Source organism: Macaca thibetana, chromosome 1 (genome assembly GCF_024542745.1).
Source record: "Macaca thibetana thibetana isolate TM-01 chromosome 1, ASM2454274v1, whole genome shotgun sequence".
Taxonomy (NCBI): Eukaryota; Metazoa; Chordata; class Mammalia; order Primates; family Cercopithecidae; genus Macaca; species Macaca thibetana.
In genome coordinates, this window is record NC_065578.1 from 156,186,572 (window position 1) to 156,209,783 (window position 23,212).

The following is a 23,212-nucleotide window of genomic DNA, read 5'->3' on the forward strand; positions in this document are numbered from 1 at the left end:
TTAGGAGGCCGAGGCAGGCAGATCACAAGGTTGGGAGATCAAGACCATCCTGGCCAACATGGTGAAACCCCGTCTCTACTAAAAATACAAAAATTAGCTGGGCGTGGTGGTGGGCGCCTGTAATCCGAGCTACTTGGGAGTCTGGGACACGAGAATCACCTGAACCCGGGAGGCAGAGGTTGCAGTGAGCCTAGATCGCGCCACTGCACTCCAGCCTGGGGACAAAATGAGACTCTGTCCAAAAAAAAAAAAAGTCACAAATGGGCTTATTGTTGTAAAGGTAAATCCTCCAAGGCCCTACTGCTGTGGAGTGGCTCACTCTGGGACAGGCAAGCCTGGGATCCTTTGGTGCTTGGAAGGACGGGACTACAGGGTGCCTGAGTCAGGTACCTCTACCTGGGGCGGGGGCTTGTTCTTGGTGAGTCCACCAGACAAGGAGATTTTTGTGATCTGTCATTGCAGAGAACAGCATTGGGTCAGGGAGAGGACCACCTGAGGATGGAGACCCTCAGTTTGGGAAGGCCCTGGAAATGGCCCTTCTAACTCAGCTATGTGGAGATGAAAGCAGAGAAATGCAATAACCAAGCAGAACCCATGACAACAACCTCCCCGCAGTGGCGGTGGCTAATGTCCACTGCACTCTGACCACATTGCAGGCTGTGTGTTGAGTCCCTTGTAACACTTACCTCATGTGATCCTCACAACGGCCTTACGAGAAATGTTCTTCTTAGCCCATCTGTAACACAGGGAGGATGGCAGAGCCCAAGCTAAAAGGTCATCATAGAGAGTGAATGAACACACCTCAAGGACTTACACTTTCCAATGAGGCATTATTTATTCCCTCCACCCGCTGTTGGGGGGCTGTGAATGTTTTCCATCAGGTTCACCCCTTCTGGCCTCTAGAGGGTGTTGGGCCATTGACTCCCTTGCCCCATGGTGTGCTCCAGCCTGGCAGACGCTCCCCTGGGAGTAGGAGTGCCAGGGCACCATGGCAGCCCTGTGAGTCAGAAAGGAGAAATTGAGTTTAGACGAGAAAAAAAGAGGAGAAAATAAGGATGTAAGAAATGTAAACTTCACAATTTCACCAGCAGTCAGTCTTCCCTTGGGCCCCAACCCCCATCACCCAAGGGCAACAACGGTAGGTAGATGGAACAGGCCCGGTTCTGGGGGTTTTGATCCCCTCAAACTCCAAACATTCAGCTCCTGCCCAGCAGTCCTCAGACCCTAACTCTTAGTCTTAACACCCTAACGGGATGTTTTCAAGGTTTCACTTCCGCCACACATGATGCAAAAGCTCCTCCCCACTCCCATCCCACACACCTTCCGCCGTGTCTGGCAGGCCCCAGCCTCAGCACAGCCACACACCACACACTCACACACTCATAATCACACACCACACACTCACACACTCATAATCACACACCACACACTCACACACTCATAATCACACACCACACACTCACACACTCCACAGAGCACACTCATGGACACACACCACACACACATAACCAGACACCACACACTAGACAATGCACACACACACTCATAGCCACATACCACACACTCACACACTCCACAGAGCACACACACTCATAGCCACACACCACACACACTCAACCAGACACCACACACACTCCACAGAGCACACACACACTCATGGACACATAGCACACACACACACATAACCACACACCACACACTCACACTCTAGGCAGGGCACACACACACACTCATAGCCACACACCACACACACTCCACAGAGGGCACACACACTCATACTCACCACACACACACTCAACCAGACACCACACACACACTACACAGAGCACACACACACTCATGGACACACACCACACACACACATAACCACACACCACACACTCACACACTAGACAGCACACACATACTCATAGCCACACACCACACACACACTAGACAGAGCACACACACACTAATAGCCACACACCACATACAACCAGGCACCCCACACACACACACACACATAACCACACACCACACACTCACACACTAGACAGAGCACACACACACTCATAGCCACACACCACATACATTCAACCAGACACCACACACACACACACACACACAACCACACACCACACACACACTAGACAGAGCACACACACACTCATAGCCACACACCACATACATTCAACCAGACACCACACACACACACATAACCACATACCACACACTCACACACTAGACAGTGCACACACACACTCATAGCCACACACCACACACTGACACACATAACCACATACCACACACACAACACAGAGCACACACACACAGCCACACACCACACATTTACATACACATAACCACACACCACACAATCACATGCTCCACAGAGCACATACACACTCACACACTCCACAGAACACACACACACTCATAGCCACATACCACACATTTACACACACTCATAACCACACACCACACACTCACTCCACAGAACACACACACACTTATAGCCACACACCACACATTCATACACACTCATAGTCACACACCACACACACTCCACAGAGCACACACACAGCCACACACCACACATTCACACACACTCATAGCCACACACCACACATTCAAACTTACATACAACACACAGTGCACACTCGTACTCATAGCCACACTAGAGCCAAAAATCTTTGTCCTAAATACAGGGACATTAGTAAGTTTTTGCTGATGTATCACATTCACACACACACACACACTCCACATGGCACACACTCACACACTCAGCCACACACCACATTCACACTCACACACAGCACACAGCACTAACACTCACATACTCATAGCCACACACCACACACTCACACTCATACACTTAGCCACACACCACACACACACTCTCATAGCCACACACCACACATTCACACTCACACACTCCACACAGCACACTCATAGCTACACATCACACATTCACACACACTACAAACAGCGCACACTCATAGCCACATACCACACATTCACACACGCACATACTATGCACAGGGCACACTCACACACTCACAGCCACACACCACACGTTCACACACACACTACACACATCACACACTCACAGCCACACATCCTACATTCACACACACATTACACAACACATACACACTAAGCCACACATCATACATTCACACACTCACACACCACACATCACACACTCACCGCCACACATCATACATTCACACAGACACACTACACATACCACATTCACACACTCATAGCCACACACCACACATTCACACACACTACACACATCACACACTCACAGCCACATACCACACATTCACAGACTCACATACTGTACACTCACACACTCCACAGGACACACTCACATAGAGCCACACACCACATATTCACACACACACACTACACACATCACACACTCACAGCCACACATCCTACATTCACACACACTACACAGCACATACACACTCATAGCCACACATCATACATTTGCACACTCACACACTACACACATCACACACTTACTGCCACACATCAAACATTCACACACGCTACACATAATACACTCACACACTCTTAGCCACCCACTACATGTTCACACTCTCACTACACACACACTATAGACACACCACACACACACACCACACAACACACATTGCACCCTCACACACCACACCTCAGTCACATACCACCCATACTTCACACGCTCAAACATCAGTCATACAACACACACCACACACTCACACATTCACACATATATTCATACTCACACACTCTTGCCCCCACACACATCATGTCCATTCATTCATATTCTCCTTCTCTGTCTCTCCAAGACAGCCCCAGGCCTCGAGCCCAGTTCAGGGTGAAGCCCAGCTGTGTGACAGCTCTGGGGCATTGGGAAGAGCCCACTAAGTAGGGCAGAGTGGGACTGATCCCAGCTCGGAGCTCTGGCACTCACTAAGCAGAGGCCCGAGGCTGCCCTCGGCCATCTTGGCCCATTTCGGGGCTGGAGGACATCACAACCACAGCTTCTCTGGGCCAGGGGAGACTCAGATAGGGATGGGGCAGGGCATGCTGCCCGCCCCCACACACACTTCCTCTGCACCTGCTCTGAGCCTCACATTCAACTTCCACCGCGGATGTTGTTGTTTTGGAGAACATGTGACAAGTCTGCTGTGTGGGGGCGAGCAGGGAGTGGCTTACATGACCACTGTGGAATCGGCTCTGTCAGTCACACCCTCCCCAGAAACAGTATGAGAATAACCTGGATCCTCCAGGGGCACAAGAGGTCCTTGCACCTGAGATTGGGCCCTGGGAACTGACCTCCAGGGATGAAACTTCCAGAAACAGAGCCCTGGGAATGCCCTTATAAGTAACACCCCTGCGCAGCTCACAATGAAGGCTGCTTAAACCACTTCCATGCCTGTGGGTTCTGCTGGGCCTCAGAAAAGCCATGTGAGGTGGGCAGGGCAGGGGCAATCCCTACTTTATCAAGGAAAAAACCGAGGCCCAGGGAAATTTGCCCAAAGCTAGAAAGTGCCAAGGCAGGACAAGACCTGAGGTCTTCTGACTTGCATCCAAAACTCTTCCCAAGATGCCCTGTGGCCTCAGCATCTCTCTCCATCAGTCATGGGCCTTACCCTTGGGCCCTTGGGGTCCTGGAGGAGGGCTCTACCAGGCTGCCGTGACTTCAGGCAAAGTGGCTGGATGACCTGTCATAGCCCAGTTCTTGTATTGCCCTGGTGGTCACTGGACAGAGGCCTGAGCCCTTGCCACAGGGCAGCACCTTGTGGGGACAGTTGGGGGAGACGAAGGGTGAGGGATGGCTGAGGTGCTGCGGAGCTATGGTAAAGTCCCCAGGAACTATGTTCTGCAGGAGGGAATGCCAGGGACCATCTAGTCCCAGCTTCATTTATTTCCTAGATTGAAGAAATTGAGGCTCAGAGAAAAGTAATGGATTGCTCAAAGTCCATAGTTAGTATCCCCACATAGTAGGTGCTCAAAAACGTTTGTAAAGATGAGTTAACTGGTGACTGGTAAGGACTACAGTCAGCATCTTCTGACTTCAGGCCCAAGCATCTGCCCATACAGCCTTTCTCAGGTGGGGAAAATTGGTGATAAGGCTCTTTTATCCTGAAGGCCAAATGAAAGCAAATGACCCCAGCTCGGAAACCAATGAGTATAAGGAAAGCATGGGAGGCCCTGCTAAGAAAAAGCACCAAGACAAAGGAATATCTGCTAATAGTCTGGAGGAACTTCCTAGATGCCTTCTGAGCAGGGTGACCCTTTCTTACTCCACATAACATGTTTTCTCAGCTCCTGACTTCCTCTGCGGTTTGTCAGCACTCTCTTTTTAGCCTAAGACTAGTTAGCAAACAAGGGAGGTTGTCATTTCCTCATCGTGAAGCTTTGTTCCTCGTGGGGGCTAGAAATCTCTTTCTAGCTCCAGATTGTGAAGGCTTCCTGAGTAAGCAGCGTGTCTCCATCCCCCTCTCTAGGGGCTCTTGGGTGGATCTTGCACTCTAGAAGGAACAATGGACCTCTGGCTTTGGTCACTTTACTTCCTGCCAGGTAAGTACTATGGGGAAACACTTCAGACCTCTGAATGAGGTTTGAATTGGCCACAAGTAGAAGAGTTGCCTGGTAGCTCTAGCTCTGATGTTTCTGGATGGATTCAGTTGCAAACCAACACCTAGGGTAGGACAAGAATGGAGGCCACGTGAGGTGTTGGATGCCCTCCTCACTCATTCCCAGGGCTCTGCTAATGCTCCTTTCTCCACTCCAGACACTCTCCTGTTTCAGTCAGGTGTTAACTCTGTCACCCAGGCTGGAATGCAGTGGTGTGATCACAGCTAACTGCAGTCTTATACTCCTGGGCTCGAGTGATCCTGTCACCCCAGACTCTCTAGTAGCTAGGACTACAAGTGCATGCCACCATGCCCAGCTAATTTTTAATTTTTTTGTAGAGTTGGGGTCTTGCTATGTTGCCCAGGATGGTCTTGAACTTCTGGCCTTAAGTGATCCTCCTGGCTCAGCTTCACAAAGCTCTGGGATTACAGGTGTGAGCCACTGTGCCCAGCCAGGTGTTAACTCTTAAGAGTTGAAGATGTCATCTCTCCTAAACGTATTGCGTATTATTATGGGATCTTGAAGCAAGTGTCTCCATACTTCTTTCTTCTTACCTCTATGCTCTTTCTATAGATCTTTTTCAGTCCTGAATTTCCAGCTTTCAACCCTAAATGAAAACTCTGTAATCCATTCAGTAGCTCTAATCTATTTCCTGAATTCCATATCTCAATTTACAGCTGTCTCCTGGGCAACCCCTACTTCAATATTCCACTGAGATTTGAAATGTAGCCCACCTAACCTTACCTCAAACTCCTCATTGATCACCATCTGAACCAGCTATTTCACCTGTCTGAAGTATCTCTGATCATCAGCCACAAAATGCCAGAATGGCTAATTACCACCTCTTCCGATTTATCCTCATTCAGACCTTGATCCAATCAATGGCCAAATCGTGCAGTTTCTAGATCCGTATCTACCGGGATAAGAAGCAGCAGCAATTGACATTAGGAAGGTAACAGAGGAAATGAACAGGAAAAGAACACACAACCCCCTCTTAACTATCTTTCCCACTTCTTCTAACTCAGGATGCCTGCAGCACCAGATTAATTTTCCTAAACTTGACTTCTAATCACAGGATTACCTCTCCCAAGAACCTCTAATGACTTCTACTGCCTACTGAAGTCAATGTACACTCCTCCCTGTACCCCCCTTTCATACTCTGAGCCTACCACACTCCCCAACACTTTCTTAACCTCCGGCCAATAGGACTTCTCCTTGAACACAAGCCATACACTCCTGCCACCATGCCCTTGCCCATGCTGTGCCTTCTGCCAGGACCAGGAACACCCTTCCTCTCACCTTCACCATTCTTTTTTTTTTTTTTTTTTTGAGACAGAGTCTCTCTCTGTCGCCCCAGCTGGAGTGCAGTGGCATGATCTTGTCACACTGCAACCTCCGCCTCCTGGGTTCAAGCGATTCTCCTGCCTCAGCTTCCCAAGTAGCTGGATTACAGGTGTGCGCCATCGTGCCTGGCTAAATTTGTATTTTTAGTAGAGATGGGGTTTCACCATGTTGGCCAGGCTGGTCTTGAACTCCTGACCTCAGATGATCCACCCATCTTGACCTCCCAGTGTGCTGGCATTACAGGCTTGAGCCACCACACCTGGCCACCTTCACTTTTTATGGGTTCTTCAAAGTTCATCTCAAACTTCACCTCCTTCTTGTAGACATTCCTGAGGCCCCTCTTCTGAGCCCAATAGCTGCCTTGTATTATGTTTAATGTGTGTCCATCTTAATTTGGTTTATTCAGTGACAAGTTCCTTGTGGGTTGAAATGGCTTCCTATTGATGTCTGCTTTCTTTGCGATGTCTTGAGTATGAAAGAAACGCAGGTATTTGTTGAGCTGAAGATTGAAAATCTCTAAAAGTCCAGTGGAATGGAGTTTACATGAAACATCAAACACTGTGAGAGGCCGTAGGACATAGGAGGGTATGGTGGATGGTTAACTAAACTTAGGCCTGAGGAGGAAGAGGGGATTTGGTGGGGAGTGGAAGACCTAAAGGCATGAAGGATCCTCAAATTGCACGACTTCAGTCTGTCCTGAGAAGTACCCCCATTCTAGGTGGGCCAAAAGGGATCTCACTATGGGCCCCACCCTCCTCCAGTCATGCCCATGCCCACAGGGTGAGGAGTTCACAGGCCAGGGAGATGCATACGCCCCAAGCCCACACCCAACCCCACTTTTTTGAGACAGGATCTCACTCCTGTCACCCAGGCTGGAATGCAGTGGTGCAATCACGGCTCACTGTAACCTCAACTTCCCAGACTCAAGTGATCCTCCCACCTCAGCCTTCTGAGTAGCTGGGACTACAGGCACATGCCACCACTCTTGGCTAATTTTTGTATTTTTAATAGAGATAGGGTCTCACCATGTTGCCCAGGCTGGTCTCAAACTCCTGGACTCAAGTGATCAGCCTGCCTCAGCCTCCCAAAGTGCTGGGATTACAGGCCCCAGCCAGCATGCCCTACCCAAACTCTCTTTTAGAACTAGAATTCCCTGTCCACATGACTGTGGGCCCCTTTTCAATGATGGTGCAAGCTTCTATCCTGGGTCTTCCTCTTGAGATTGACCCCTGGCCTATAAAAGGTGGCCACAGGTGGCTATTTGGGAAGAAGGTGGGGAGTGGACAAAGACTGTACTTGCAAGCTGAGGTATCTACTATGTATATACCAGGACCCCTGTGCTGTGGGCAGGAGGAAGGGATGAGAAGGAAGGTGGGCAGAGGCTGGGGGCAGGAAGCTTGGGGTTGTTTTCCCTGCATGGCCACGGAGTAGAGTGAACATCCAAAGAGGGTGCATTTGTCAAGCTAGGTAAGTAAAGCGAATTTTATTTAACAGTTCATTCACTTGATTTATAACTTAAAAATATTCAGATATACGGTATTTGGGCCTTAATTTGTACTCCTACCCCAGGTCCTGCAAATGCTGGGGTGGGCCTCCCTAGGGCCTAGTACATGAGGCACAAACTGTAGGCCACTTTGCCTGGAGCCCTGTCTAGAGCTCTTTAATAAAGCAAGGCAGTGTCATGCAGTGTGAGCTTTCAAACCTTTTTACCTTGACCAATACTACATACATACACACATACATACATACAAACATATATACATACATACATTTGATGCTGGGACCCAGCGCACGCGCGCGCGCGCACACACACACACACTTAAAATTTATTCTTTATTCTTTGACATGAAGGTGAGTTCTAGGCTTCAGCAGTTGGGTGGATGATGGGATCATTGGAAGAGTATGTGAGGGTTTTGGAAGAGAAATCAGTTCTTTCTTGGCTGTCCTAAGTTTGGCATATATCGTACACATTCAAGTAGGGTCCGAGTGGAGACGTCAGAGGCAAGTCTGGAGCTCAGAGGTAAAACTGGAGATCATGTTTTGATGGAATCTATAGCATTAGCCATAAAAGCCATGGGAGTCAATGAGCGAGTGAGGGCAGAGAGGGAGGGAGGACAGAGAAAAGAACAGGTGCAAGGCACAGGCCCTAGGCTAGCCCAGTATGGAGAGGTGGGAGAGAAGGAGAGGAAGAACGCAGGTTGACAGGGAGCCACCACTGAGGGTGTGCACTGGGGAAGCCACACCAAGGGTGTGTTTCAAGATGGGCCGGCTCCATTCTGTCAACCGCTGCTGAGAGGATGAGGGGAAACAAAGATAAAGAGGCAACCATTACATGTGGCAACAGGAGAACTTCAGTGACTTGACAAGAGCAGTTTCAGCGGAACACTGGACACGAAATTCTGATAGGAGTGGATTGAAGAGAAATTGGGAGGTGTGGAAGTGAATCTGATTTAGCAAATTTGATGACTGGTTTGATAAAGAGAATAAAGAGGTGTGTTGGCAGGTGAAGGGGAGGCAAAGGTCAACTGGGGAGTTTTTAAAGATGGGCAAAGTCAGGCACGGAGGCTCATGCCTGCAATCCCAACACTTTGGGAGGCCGAGGTGGATGGATCATTTGAGCTGGGATTCAAGACCAGCCTGGGCAACATGGTGAAAGCCCATCTCTACCAAAAATTTAGCCACGTGTGGTGGCAGGTGCTGTAATCCCATCCATCTACTCAGGAGGCTGAAGTGGGAGCCTCAATTGAGCCCAGGAAGTGGAGACTGCAGTGAGCCAAGATTGCACCACTGCACTCCAGCCTGGGCGACAGAGAAAGACCCTGTCTTAAAAAAAGAAGAAGAAGAAAAGATGGGCAATAGCAGGACATGTGTGTAAGCTATGGCAATGCTAGATGAGAAGGCCATTTTTCTCCAATAGCCAGAGAAAGAAACAGGATCATTGCAGACAAGAAGAACTAAAAGCTATGTGAATGATGGACTCAGGATACAGGTGCAGGGGCTGGCCTTTGAAAGGAGATGGACACTTCATTCGTTGTGACAGGCTGCAGGCCTGGACACACCCAGGCTACTGTATTTGGAAATAAGAAGCTGAGTGGGATGTTTCTCATCCTTTTAAAAAAAATCCATGCCCCTTTTGATAAACATAAAAATCACAGGCCAACTCTCCTCTTCCTGAGATCTGCTCTGATTTGAGTTGACTAGGTCCTCATTTGCACTTCCACTGGAAAATCACCCCTAAGTGGGTGCCAGAGTCCCTCTCCAGAGCTCCCCAGCCACCAAGGACCTATGAACCTTGACCTTATTTTGTATGGTGAAAATGTTTTCCCATTTTCCAATCATGTATTTACATCCACTTATATATTGAGAGTGATTCTTAAGCCACATTTCTCCCTCTTCCCTATCATAACCACTGAAAATCAAGTCACCAATTTAGAGATTAATGTCACTTAGCAGCCTCTCAAAAATATTACTATTGAACAGGTTGGTTCCTTTCGAAGCCTTCTCCAATTCCTCCTTTTCTTCTCCGGAATCATTTGTAAATGTTATATAGCCCAGGATTGCAGAAATGCAAGGGCACCTGGGACACTTGTTGAAAAACACATATTTCTAGACCATGCCACAGATACATGTAATCACCATTCCCAAGCACAGGATCAGGTCGTCTGCATTGTAGCCATTCTCCTCAGATGAGTCTCATGCACACTGTGCTACTTTAGATGCCTAAACCAGTAGCTTATATCTGTCTTTTCTCTGTTTTCAAAATCTGCTTTACTAAGTCTTGGGAATAGGTTAGAAGCTACCATGAACTTGAGGAGAACTAGTTTCTTTTTCTTGGGGTCTGGTCATTTTCACATCACCAGCTACTGCTTCCTTGTGGACCAGAGCTCAGCCTAGCCAGTAGCTTTCCTTGCACTTCATCCATCCAGGGTCTGCACAAGGAGCTGAACAGGCAAGCCAGGGATTTACCGAAAGCTCAACCCTGGGTAGCCTGAGGCTGCTGGAGGTTGCTACATAAGTGATGACCCCATTTCTGCTATCCTCCCCCTGCCCATTTTGTACCATCTTGCTCTGGGGAAAGTGGCATTCACACCTCCTTCCTGGCTGGGTTAGTCTCATTCAAACACTTCCATGTGCTTCCACCCTCGGCGTTCAGCTTCCCACATAGGTGGGGGCTGTCTGGATGCAAAAGGTGATTCCTCCAGACCTCCCTTTGATTGTATCTTTGTCTGTTGATTGACACTTTGTGACAGGTCACCTTTCCATTGCAATGTCTAGTCGTGAAGCTACCTCATGACTCGATTTCCAGTGGGTTTAAAGCTGTGCTGGGTTTTTCATGTGAGGGTTTCCATGTCAGAGTTCATGTTTTTGGCTGGTCCATCTGCCTTAGTTGGCTATTAATCAGACATGGCCTTACCCTCTTCTGTAGTCTTTACCACGTTTATGTCAGCTACACTTTTAGATCTCAACATGCTCCCGTACATCCTCCCTCTCTAACCCTCCCCACCCTTCCCAACCCCCTTTTCTGCTCCCACAATTGTTTTTACCTCTTTACCATTGTCAGAATTCTTCCCTTTGCCCAGCATGTCTTTATCCCAAAGTCTCAATCCCCACCTGTTTCCTAAGCTTCCCCTGACTCTCATTTGACTAAACTCCCTAGTGCTCTTCTTAATGCATGCCCTGTGGATAAATCTCAGTACGTTTGCAAACTTCTCTCCGCCCATGGACATGCTATGTTCTCTCTCATATCCTGGTCTTTTAGGGGACTGTTCTGGCTGTTTGGAAGACTCTCTTCTCTTCCACTTCAGCCTTCCAGCCCCACCTCACCACACACGCACACGCTTTACCCTATGAACTTTCTTCCCAGAAATATGCAGACACTTACGGGATCCACTTAGTTGGCAATTACTCAGGCATGGCCTTACCCTCTTCTGCAGCTGACTCAAGTGCATTAGACCTGACCTCTCTCACTCAAAGCATAAGCTTTATGATGTCAGGGACTCATGAACCATATCTTTTATCCCTCCCCATCACACATACAGTGTGTGCACACCTATGCACACATGCACACACACCCTCAATTCCCCTTCTATGTCCCCCGCCTCTGTGATGAGCATCGTCACTCTCAGTTGCCCTCCATACCCATTCCTTCAGGTCACAACTCAGACATCGCTTATTCCAGAAAGCCTTCCTCCAACCACGCCACCCCCTGCAACAGCCTACATCAGGTGCCCGGGTTCGCTCCTTCCAGGGAACCCCGTGCGATCTCTCTCATGGGATGTATTACACTGCTCACTGGCCATTGATTGGTATCACTCACTAAATGATTTGTTCCTGAGGGAGGAATGCCGGCTGGTTTACTGTCACAGGAAAGACATTCAATAAACGCTTGTTGAATGATTTAATAAATAGAGCTGCAGACGAATGGTTGGATGGATGCGGCTGAGCGAAACCAAACTGGAAAGGAAAACCTGTTGCAACACAACCGCACCATGCTGCCAGCACCACGCTGAGGTCACATGGGGGCTGTATGCTGTTTGGGGTCACCTGAGGCATATTATGTCTCCTTGGAGTGGGAGATATACTTTTGATTATCATCTCAAGAGTTTCGTGTCTGGCTCCTTATGGGTTTGGGTTTGGTGGTGAGGCCACAGTTGAGGGTTAAATTAAGGTAACACTAGGGCATAGGATTGGGGGTGAACATAGAGCTGGCTTGAGGTTGTGGGTAGGGTGGGGGATGGGACGAGGCTGAAGTTGAGACTAAGGGTAGAAATGAGAATAAGGGTCGGGCACAGTGGCTCAATCCCAGCATTTTGGGAGGCCGAGGCAGGCAGATCACTTGAGGCCATGAGTTCGAGACCAGCTTGGGCAACATAATGAAAACCCATCTCTACAAAAAAGACAAAAATTAGCCAAGCATGGCAGCATGCACCTGTAGTCCCTGCTACTTGGGAGGCTGAGTTGGGAGGATTGCTTGAGCCCAGGAGGTTGAGGCTGTAGTGAGTCATGATCACACCACTGCTCTCCAGCCTGGGTGACAGAGTGAGATCCTATAAGAGGGAGGGAGGGGGAGAGAGAGAGAGAGAGAGAGAGAAGAAAGAGAGAGAGAGAGAGGGAAGGAGGGAGGAAGGGAGGGGAAAAGAAAAGAAAGAGAGAGGAAGGAAGGAAGGAAGGAAGGAAGGAAGGAAGGAAGGAAGGAAGGAAGGAAGGAAGGAAGGAAGGAGGGAAGGAAGGAAGGAAAAGAAAGAAAGAAAGAGAGAAAGAAAGAAAGAAGAAAAGAAAGAAAAGAAAAAGAAAAAAGAAATGAGGATAAGGCTGTGGCTAAGGATAGGCTGAGGCAAGGCTAATAATGGGGACAGGGCTAGATCTGGGGATGAATGTGAGATTAGGCTGGGTCTTGGGCTATGGTTGGCGAGAGAGCTGGAGCTGGGAAATGGATGGGGCTGGGATATAGCTAGAGATGGGGCTCCCTCTGCATTAATCTCTTCTCCCTGCAGTATCAGGGGCCCTGAGGATCCTCCCAGAAGTAAAGGTAGAGGGAGAGCTGGGCGGATCAGTTACCATCAAGTGCCCACTTCCTGAAATGCATGTGAGGATGTATCTGTGCCGGGAGATGGTTGAATCTGGAACATGTGGTACTGTGGTATCTACCACCAACTTCATCAAGGTGGAATACAAGGGCCGAGTCACTCTGAAGCAATACCCACGCAAGAATCTGTTCCTAGTGGAGGTAACACAGCTGACCGAAAGTGACAGCGGAGTCTATGCCTGTGGAGCGGGCAGGAACACAGACAGGGGGAAGACCCAGAAAGTCACCCTGAATGTCCACAGTGGTAGGTTCCTCTGCTGATTGGAGGCTCAGACTACCCAGAAAATGGGAAGACTGGGACAGTCATCTAACTGTAACAGTCCCCTAGACTCTGACACTGTTGCCATATAAGCCACATAATGATTGAGATCCATATGAAACCTCGTAGTCAATTAACTTCATGGTCCACAGAATTTTCTACCCAACATGGACGTAAGGAACAAGATAGGCACTCTCTTTGTATTGTCCATCCTACCCAGGGCATGAGGGGAGTGGGGGCTTGAGATTGAGGAGACGCTCTGAGATGGAGGAAATTGGAAGCAAAGTGACATAACTATCCTATGTAATTGTCCCATGAGAAATAAAGGAAAGACACTAATTTACCCAGCCACACTTATAGACCAATCTTATTACTCTATGACCTGATCCTTTATTTCTCTGGAATCCTGCCTTTCTCCTTTCCTCCACCGAGTTCCCCACACATATGCAACAGTAATTTAACAGCCTAGAATCCCAATGACCTCTGCTGATTTTGCAGGGAATGTTGACTGGACTAGGGGAACCAGTATTTCCTCCAGGGAAGCCCCCAACCCAGCTCCTGTTCTGCTTCTTTCAGTGGACCCTGCCCTCATCCCCTCACTGTCATCCACTTTGGCTGAATTAGCTTCAGTTTACACCAACAGACCCTTCCCCAAGCCTCAGTCTCCTCCTAGAGATCACCAACACATTCTGCTTCCCTCCAATAGAATACGAGCCCTCATGGGAAGAGCAGCCAATGCCTGAGACTCCAAAATGGTTTCATCTGCCCTATTTGTTCCAGATGCCTCCATATGCCAGTTCTTCCAAAGTCGTAACCAGAGGTCAGTTCATCATAGCGAGGGTAGGAGAGGTGGGTGAGATGCTGTGGCAGTGTGAAAATGGAGGAGGGGGTCTATGTTCAGTTCATAGAGTGGCTGGCAGAGCTGAGCTGAGTCTTAGGTGTGTATTCCCTGCCTTTAGAGAGGGTACATACCTCCCTGAGATCTGCTGTCCATATCCTTCAAGCCTGTCCGACAGTCAGGTCACCTGGTCCTAGCTGCAGAATTTATGTACTACCACCAGGTGGCACCACAAGCAATGACGTTTGTGCTCCACTCACAAAATCCAGCTCTTTTATGAATGACTGCGGAAACCAAGACTGGGCAGACATTTCCCAGCTGGAGATCATCATGTCTCGTGCTCCCCGTAGGGCTGTCTTCTACCTGCTGGCATCTAATGATTTTTAACTCTATTTTGCAACTAAAAGATTAAGGATGTTCATACTAATGATACCTTTACATTTTGATATCATTGTCCAGTTTTAAATGCATTTTGACATGCAATATTTCCATCATATTATCCCATATGCCGATGAAGTGGATACATTAATTGAACAACATTACACTAGGTAACCGCACTGAGAGCCAAGAGGGATAGTGTAATTGAACAGATCGTGTAGCCAAGGTTGTGACTGATAGGTGTGAGATGGGGGAGAACAGATTAGCACACAAATACAGCACAAGGCACAGTGGGAATAGAACTACAAAAAAGCTTCTCCCTCTGCTCAGAGGGGGGCAAGCTCTTCTACCTCAGAAGTCAGGGAAGGCTTCCTGGAAGAAATGGTATTTGAAGCAAATATACTTGGAATTGACTAGGCCTGGATAGCATGTTAAGAAGGATTTTAGTCCACGAGGACTGCAAGAACAAAAGTAGTCTGCATAAAAGGGAAGGGTATGTTGTGGAAAGAAGTGGTGACCTAATCCTGTTGGAGAATAGAGTATATAAAAGGAACATCATTTTTTTCCTGCTACCTCCTGCAGTTACCACACCAGCTCAAAGGACCAAGGTTCCTCCAGTCCACCACTCCTCCCCCACCACCCAAATCACCCACCACCCTCGAGTGTCCAGAGCATCTTCAGTAGTAGGTGACGAGCCCCCAACCTTCCTGCCATCCACTACAGCCTCAAAGATCTCAGCTCTGGAGAAGCTGCTCAAGCCTCGGACAGCCAGCTACAACCACCACACCAGGCTGCACAGGCAGAGGTAAGAGAACACTGTCCAGGATCTAGATGTAGGCTGGAATTAGGAGATCCACTGAAACCCACTGCAATGCCCATTATTAGACACCCTCCTTGGCTTTGTCTCTAGGCCACTGTGAAATATACCACCTATGAATATAGCTCATTAACTCATTAGCTCTTTTAACAAAAACACACTTGTCAATGCCCCAGCATTGATCCTGTAGCAACTAGTGAGACCCAGCTCTTCCTGTCACTCAGATTCATTCAAATCTATTTTGATGGGGAAGAACTAAATGAGAATAAAAATAAACTTAACTATTAAACTAGTAATATAAAATTACTTTCACTCATTTCCTTTTACTGTTTTAATGTGGCTACTAGGAAATTTAAAATTACATATGTGACTCACATGTCTCCTGGACAGCACTGGTCTAAAGGCTGGGGTGCAGTCCAGGGAAGTACTGCAATATACCACTAGGGGGAAGCATTATAGCAGACTCAAAAAAAAAAAAAAAAAAAAAAAAAAAAAAAAAAAAAAAACCCTACAATAATCAAAACTGGTTTTGCATAAGCAAAGACAAAGGTGTTAGTGAGAAACAGGACCTCCAAAATCATTTGGGCTCTATAGGTATGAGAAACTGGGGTCATGAGAACCAAGTGGTTTCAAATAGAACCAGGACTCCTGATTCCTAACCTATTAGTAGGGAAAACATCAAGTCCAACCAGCATTTTCTTACTCTCTACTATGTGGCGGGCATTGTGCTATGTCCTGAAGATACAAGAAGATGACAGTATGCAATATCCAGATCTTACTAACATAAGTCTGACTGTGATAAAGCCTGAAACAGCCATGACCACAGAATTGGAAACCCAAAGCACACACACACACAGACACACACACACACACAGAGTCTGGCTTACCACAATTAGGAAGAAAAGAGGACTTACACAACGTCTTTTAAGAAAAGTAAGATTTCAATATGTAGAGAAAATTGAGGGGAGAATTTCTAGGCAGAAGGAGCACTATGAGAAAAACATCCTTTTCCCCACCATTATAAGGAACTAGCCCAGTCAATATCTGCAATAATCTCGTGAAGAAACTGACGTGCTGAACATTGGAAGGTGCGTTAAATTCCTTATATCCACTCTTATTTCATCCTCATAACAGTTCTGCAAAATAGATTTTACTATACCTATTTACGAAGAGATAAGGCTCAGAGAGATTAGGAGACTCATTCAAGATCACACAACCAGTAAAAGGCATAATATGAATTTGAATTCAAGTTTCGTGACTCCATAGGCAAGTCTTTTTGAGCGGGGAGTGGAGTGAATTCTGTTAACAAAAGGACAAATCTGTAAGTCATCTCCAAAAACGCTGGCCACACAGAAGCACGCCCTGAACCTACCTCCTTTAATAATCTCTTCCTCCCTCTCTACCTTTCCTTCCCTCCCCAGAACATTGGACTATGGCTCACGGTCTGGGAGGGAAGGCCAAGGATTTCACATTCTGATCTCGACCATCCTGGGCCTTTTCCTGCTGGCACTTCTGGGGCTGGTGGTGAAAAGCGCTGTTGAAAGGAGGAAAGGTGAGTGGCTGGGCTGGGGGCTTGGGGAGGGAGAGCTGAGCTGCCCAAAGAGCCCAGAGCATTCGGAACCCTCTTTTGAACTTCCATGGGAAACTCAGAGAGCTTTTGATGAGCAGCCTGGGGTGTAGGGAAGTGGAGGCCACTGGTCTGAGGAGGACAGCGCCCCGGGCCCTTTGGTCTTCAGGGCAGGGCGAGGCGGTGCCTCGTACATTCCCCACGCTTGGAGCATCTCCAGGTCAGACACTGCCAAGCCCGAGGGAGGAGGCAGCCTTTCGTTTGGGGAAGGTGGCACGGGCCTCTGATGCCATTTTCCTCCCTCTTCCTGTGACTTTGCGGGGAAGCCCTCTCCAGGCGGGCCCGCCGACTGGCCGTGATGATGCGCGTACTGGAGAGCTCCCAGAGGACTCGCGGGTCGCCGCGACCGCGCTCCCAAAACAACATCTACAGCGCCTGCCCGCGGCGCGCTCGTGGGGCGGACGCTGCAGGTGAGCGGCCGGGCGGGCCACGGGGAGAAGCGGAAAGAGTGCGCTGGCACCGGGAAGGCCGGGCGCCTCGGGTCACGCTCCTAGTGTCAGGGCTTCCCGCAGGGTGGAGCTGGGGGCGGTAGCACGAGAGTGGGGCGAGAGCCTCGGCCACCGCCTCACCCCGCCCTCGCTGTTCCCTAGGCAAGGGAGAGGCCCCCGTTCCAGGCCCCGGAGCGCCGTTGCCCCCCGCCCCGCTGCAGGTAAGCTCTGCTCCTTCTGGGATTGGCAGCCGCAGCCCGACTGGGCGGCCCCAGCCCTGGGGTGGGACCCGAGTGCGGCTTCCCGCGCCGCCCCCGCGATCCGGAGAGCGGGTTTCCCAGCAGCTCCTGGGCCCTGAGCCCAACAAGTTGTTTTAGTTTCGTCTTTCTTTGGTGTCAGGAGGTTGAATACCGGGAACTGTGGAAGACCTGGTTCCGTGGCTTCTAGCCAAGCAGTTGTCATGGGATACGTGCGTGCTGGATGCCGCTGGCTTAGCTCCACAGTTCTGTGAAAGGCTTTCTAGTGGAGGAGATTAGATTTCTAGGAGGTCCTAGGGAGGTGGAAGCTACCTAGACAGTTTCACCTTCCTGTGCGCGAGAACTTTCTAGTAAACTTTCGAAGGTGAGAGGAAGTAATTTACCCTTCACTGGAGGCGGTTAGGCCTGGTCTAGAGGAGACTTGGGAGAGATGTAGACAAGGTTCAACACATTGAGTGAGGAGGATTCATCTTTAAATCTAGACTGGACGGAAACTCGCGTTTCCATTCATGGCCACTGATGGTTGGGTGGAAAGCCTTTGTCCATTCATCTTTGTTTAAGAATTGAGATGAGAAAGCTTTTTATTCTCTAAAGCAGCCTACAGTGTCCAAAACACGCAGAACCCAGAATAAAGTTTTTTTTAAAAGGGTGTGGTAAAATCCCTGTTTTTTTTTTTTTCTTTAAAAATAATTTATTTGATTCTGATTACAAAATACAGGTGAGGAGCACGGGCAATGCCTGTAACCCCTTGGTCGCACATCTTCCCAGTCTATGCTGCTGTAAATACCCATCGTACAACAGCAAGCTCGTGTTGTCCCCAAGCACTTGCACATTCTAACAGCTGCAGAGTTATATGACCAGGTGGAAAGTTAAACAGATGCTCCACTCACAAGGTAGGGCCCCTCCAATTAGTCTTCCGGCTCCCTTTTGCTAATAGTAACTGGTTGCTCTTCCTATTGGTCATAGATATATGACACCTGCACAATTCTCCGCGTGCTTTCAAGTAACCTCAGAAAGCAGTGACTAAGCCCCCTTTCCTTGCTTCCAGCTTCCTATGTCCCAGGCTGCCTGTGGCACCTGGACTGCTGCTGCCCCTGGGTCCCGCACATTCCAGGGCCACGATGGAGGAAGGGCAGGCCAGGCCAAGCATGAAGAATTAACTGTCTTTATTGGGCTCAGACCAGGAGGCTGTGGGTCTTGACCACTGTGTGTCAGTTTTCTTCTCCACGTTCTCGGCCTGTTTCCGCAGCTTCATGAGCTGTTTCTTCTTCCGTAGTGAATCTTGACCTTCTCCTTCCTCTTCTCCTCCAGCGTGGCTGTCATTGCCTGGTACTTCCAGCCAACCTCGTGAGCCAGGCGCCCCAGATAGGCAAACTTTCTTGTGAGCTTCAGACGCACGACCTTGAGGGCAGCAGGAACCACCATCCGCTTTTTCTTGTCGTGGGGTGGTGGGAGGCCGTCAAACACCTTGAGGTGGTCCGGAGCCGCCTGGCCTCACTTGGTCTCCTGGGGCAGCAAGCCTTGCACGGTCTGCCAGAAGATGAGACTGGGGGCCGGAAAGTAGAAAGGGCCTCGGGAAGGGTTGGTGTTCATCCACTTGCAGGGGAAAGCCAAGTACTTCAACTTGTTTCTGTAGAAATTGCCAGAAATGTTGATGCCCTCGCAGCGTACGACCACCACTTTCCGGCCCAACAGTACCTAGTTAGCCATGATGGTCGCCAGGGGTTCCAGGAGATGGCCTCGACCATCAGGCACCAGGACCTGCACTTCCGCCATCTTCGGCAGCCGCCTGGGAAAAGAAAATCCCTGTTTTAATTCGAGCGTAGACTAAGCTAATGCAGCACAGACTCCAAAAGATAGGGCCCACACGGTGGAAGCCTACTTCCCCTCCCCAAGTAAAGGCTCAGACACAAAGGGACAGGAAGAGGTGGCCCGAGCCAGTGAGCCAAGAGGTCGTCTCGGGACTGAAATTCCCTCCGTCTGGTTGCTGCACCATCCTCTGGAGTCTTATCAGCTCCATGGTCAGTACTTAGGCACCAGGACCGTGTGCACGTCCCAGCTTACAGGAGAGAGGAAGAGAATGCTGCTTCTTAAGCCCATGACCCTGACGTTTCCCACCATTTCCACTTGCATCCTACAGGCTGAAATTTAACCATGTAGTGACCCTCCCTTCAGGCAGGCTGAGAAATTTAATCCCCAGCTGGTCAATCGTGGGCCTGGCTACAAAGGGAACAGTAGTACCCAGCAACAAGAGGCAGTTCTGTGCAGTCCCCTCCGGCTTCTCCAACTTGCCCTTCCCCACTCCCGCTAGAGAAGGTTCACACCTGCATGGCAGTGTTCAGCAGCCTGAACGTAGTAGGCATTCAGTAAGTACTCATTGAAAGGAACTTCGGTATATTTTGTACTTTACTAAAGAGGGAAGCAGCAGCAGCTTGCTTCAGAAATATGTGCGCACGGTCCTAGTACCTATGTACTGACCGTTGAGCGGGCAAGACTCCAGAGGATGGTGCAGCAACCAGTCCGAGGGACAGACAGGCGCGACACTGTCTGTCTACTCCATCTTTCCAGCAGCTCTTTTCTCTAAAACTGCCCTATGACCACACAGACCCTCACCTGGGCCTGCACTTTGTTCCAAGCTGACCCTGCCTTTTTACTTGAAACTCTCATTCCCACTATTAGGGGCAAAAAACTTGATGGAACAAATTTACAACAAGGTGCCTATGCTTAGTGACTCATTATTATAGCCTTTAATAATGGGGAGCGTTTCCATTTCTTAAGCCAAATAAGTTAATCTCAAATTATGAACTATAACAGGCAGTGAAAGATAAATTTTTGGGGTTTTTTTAAGCAAATCTAAAACCATCTCTATTATCAGACAAAGAAAGTTAGTTAAAACATAATAGAAGAGATAGTGTGAGAAACTAACAAAGGGTTTGCTCACTTTTTTCAAAGTTCATTTAATTTAACAAAAACAAAAAACCATGTCATACATCGAGGATTCCCTCTGCCTCATCCTCTTGCCCATCCTCAGCCTCATCTTCTTCCCCATCCTCAGCCTCTTCTTTGGCCTCTAAAGGAAGCTCGGATATTACTGCCTTCCTTCTCACCCTGGAAACTTCATCTTGATCATCTCTCTTTTTACTCTGTGTCACCTCCAACTTCATGTATCATTTCTCCTATTGTTATGTGCTGGTTAATTTGCTTCAGGTTGACATCTTGAGCTGTTCTGGGATCCAGGCCTTTCTTGACCAGTCTTACATCATCTAAGTTTTAGGAGTGCTACCCATGTGTGCTTTTTAGCTCTTTCATTGATTACTTGACTGAGTTTCATCCTCACTGACATTTACACCAGGACCATCTAATTTTGTTTCTTAGTTTTCTTTGCTCTCACTGTTACTTTTCTTTTCAACCTTCTCTTTTTTCTTCTTTTCTGTTTTGTGACTTCCTACTTCCTTGACTGATGGAAGACGTATTTTCAAAGCAAGCTGCTGCTGCTGCTTCCCTCTTTAGTAAAGTACAAAATATATAAAAGTTTCTTTCAATGAGTGCTTCCTGAATGCCTACTATATTCAGGCTGCTGGAAGTCTAATTCTCAGAGCTTGTGTTTAAATACATTACCGTCCCCCTTGTGGCCTTCTTCAGTGGATGCAATAGTAACTATGCCATGTGGGGGTCATTGGCACAGTCCTGTCCTCTAAGAACTGACCATCCTCAAGGTGGATGATCCTGAAGTTTCCCTCTGGGGAAAAGGAGCACCAGTGTGCCCTGTGGGCTGCCATCTTATCCCCTTCACCACCCATCCCCTTCCTGAATGCACTGTCACGACCCCACATCACAGCATCTCTGAGCCCTTACAGAGGTGCTGAGGGTGACTCACTCTATTTCTGAATAACTCCCTAAGAAGATGCATATTTATTCCATAAGTCACAGCATCTTATCCCCGAGGGGATACTTCTCTGGCAGCTGGATCTCTTTCAGGCCCATGCTTAGCCACATGATTTTACTCTGAGCCCTATTTAAGGCATTTCCTGCCCACGTTAGGTCTCAGTGTTTTCCAGTTATCTCGGGTGAGGCACTACCCTGAAAATCCCCAGGGCTGCTCCACTTGATGGAGCTGAGCCATCTCTGTGTCTTTGCCTTCTGGAACTCAGCAGCCATGCCCATGCTCCATTGCCCACTATGAAAATCCACCTGGGGAGATATTAAAATCTCCCTACCCAGATCCAGTGATGCTTCTTTCATTGTCCCCAGGTGTCTGAATCTCCCTGGTTCCATGCCCCATCTCTGAAGAGCAGCTGTGAATATGTGAGTCTCTACCACCAGCCTGCCGCCAAGATGGAGGACAGTAATTCAGATGACTACATCAATGTTCCTGCCTGACAACTCCCCAGCTGTCCCCCGACCCCAGGCTCAGACTGTGGTGCCAAGGAGTCTCATCTGTCTGCTGATATCCAATACCTGCTTCGTGTGTTCTTAGAGCCCTCATCACTTCCCATGCCCCATCTTGACTCCCATCCCCGTCTATCTGTGCCCTGAGCATGGCTCTGCCCTCAGGTCCTCTTGCACACCTTGGCAGCCTCCTGTAGTTGACAGGTAAGCTGTAGGCATGCAGAGCAATTGTCCCAATGCCACTTGCTTCTTTTCCAATCTAACAGGCTGTGGGATTTGCAAAGCATTTCTTCCATGTCTTTGACCACAGGGTTGTTGCTGCCCAGATTCTAGACCACATGGCATCAGGCTGGGGCAGAGGCATAGCTATTGTCTTGGGCATCCTTCCCATGCTTGGGTCTTACACAAGTAGAAGGCTGTTGCTCTGAATTATGTGGACATGCCTCAGCCCCATGGACTAGGCAGGGGTCTAGTATAAAAACACTCCCGGAAACGCCTTTGCCCTGATCCAAAAGTTAGCACTTCTAGTGAACCTCTACTTATCTCAAGTTCTATGGTAAAGGCAATTTATCTTGATGTGATGAGGTATTCTAAATTTCAGAACCAAGCTTGTTAGCGAGATATGCATATATATCCATAAACTCTCTTTACTTTGTCTCCATCACTTGAT

General features: G+C 48.6%; 1 protein-coding gene and 1 pseudogene across 5 annotated transcripts in view; one reads left to right on the forward strand and one right to left on the reverse strand.

The window, feature by feature from the left end:
- The first annotated feature begins 5,263 nt into the window (after positions 1-5,263).
- The window catches only part of FCMR (Fc mu receptor), a 35,774-nt gene continuing 17,825 nt past the window's right edge, over positions 5,264-23,212 (forward strand). Inside the window, exons 1-8 of one of the 5 annotated variants that reach the window (XM_050782118.1) lie at positions 5,264-5,562; positions 13,458-13,793; positions 14,515-14,628; positions 15,607-15,829; positions 17,263-17,393; positions 17,735-17,878; positions 18,059-18,117; positions 22,405-23,163. In XM_050782118.1, coding sequence (XP_050638075.1) covers positions 5,526-5,562; positions 13,458-13,793; positions 14,515-14,628; positions 15,607-15,829; positions 17,263-17,393; positions 17,735-17,878; positions 18,059-18,117; positions 22,405-22,533 — 1,173 coding nt within the window. In that variant the 5' untranslated portion in view covers positions 5,264-5,525 and the 3' untranslated portion in view covers positions 22,534-23,163. The other 4 variants (XM_050782140.1, XM_050782132.1, XM_050782133.1 and 1 more) reach the window with 4 other exon arrangements.
- LOC126949366 (60S ribosomal protein L13a-like) lies at positions 19,329-19,929 on the reverse strand (annotated as a pseudogene).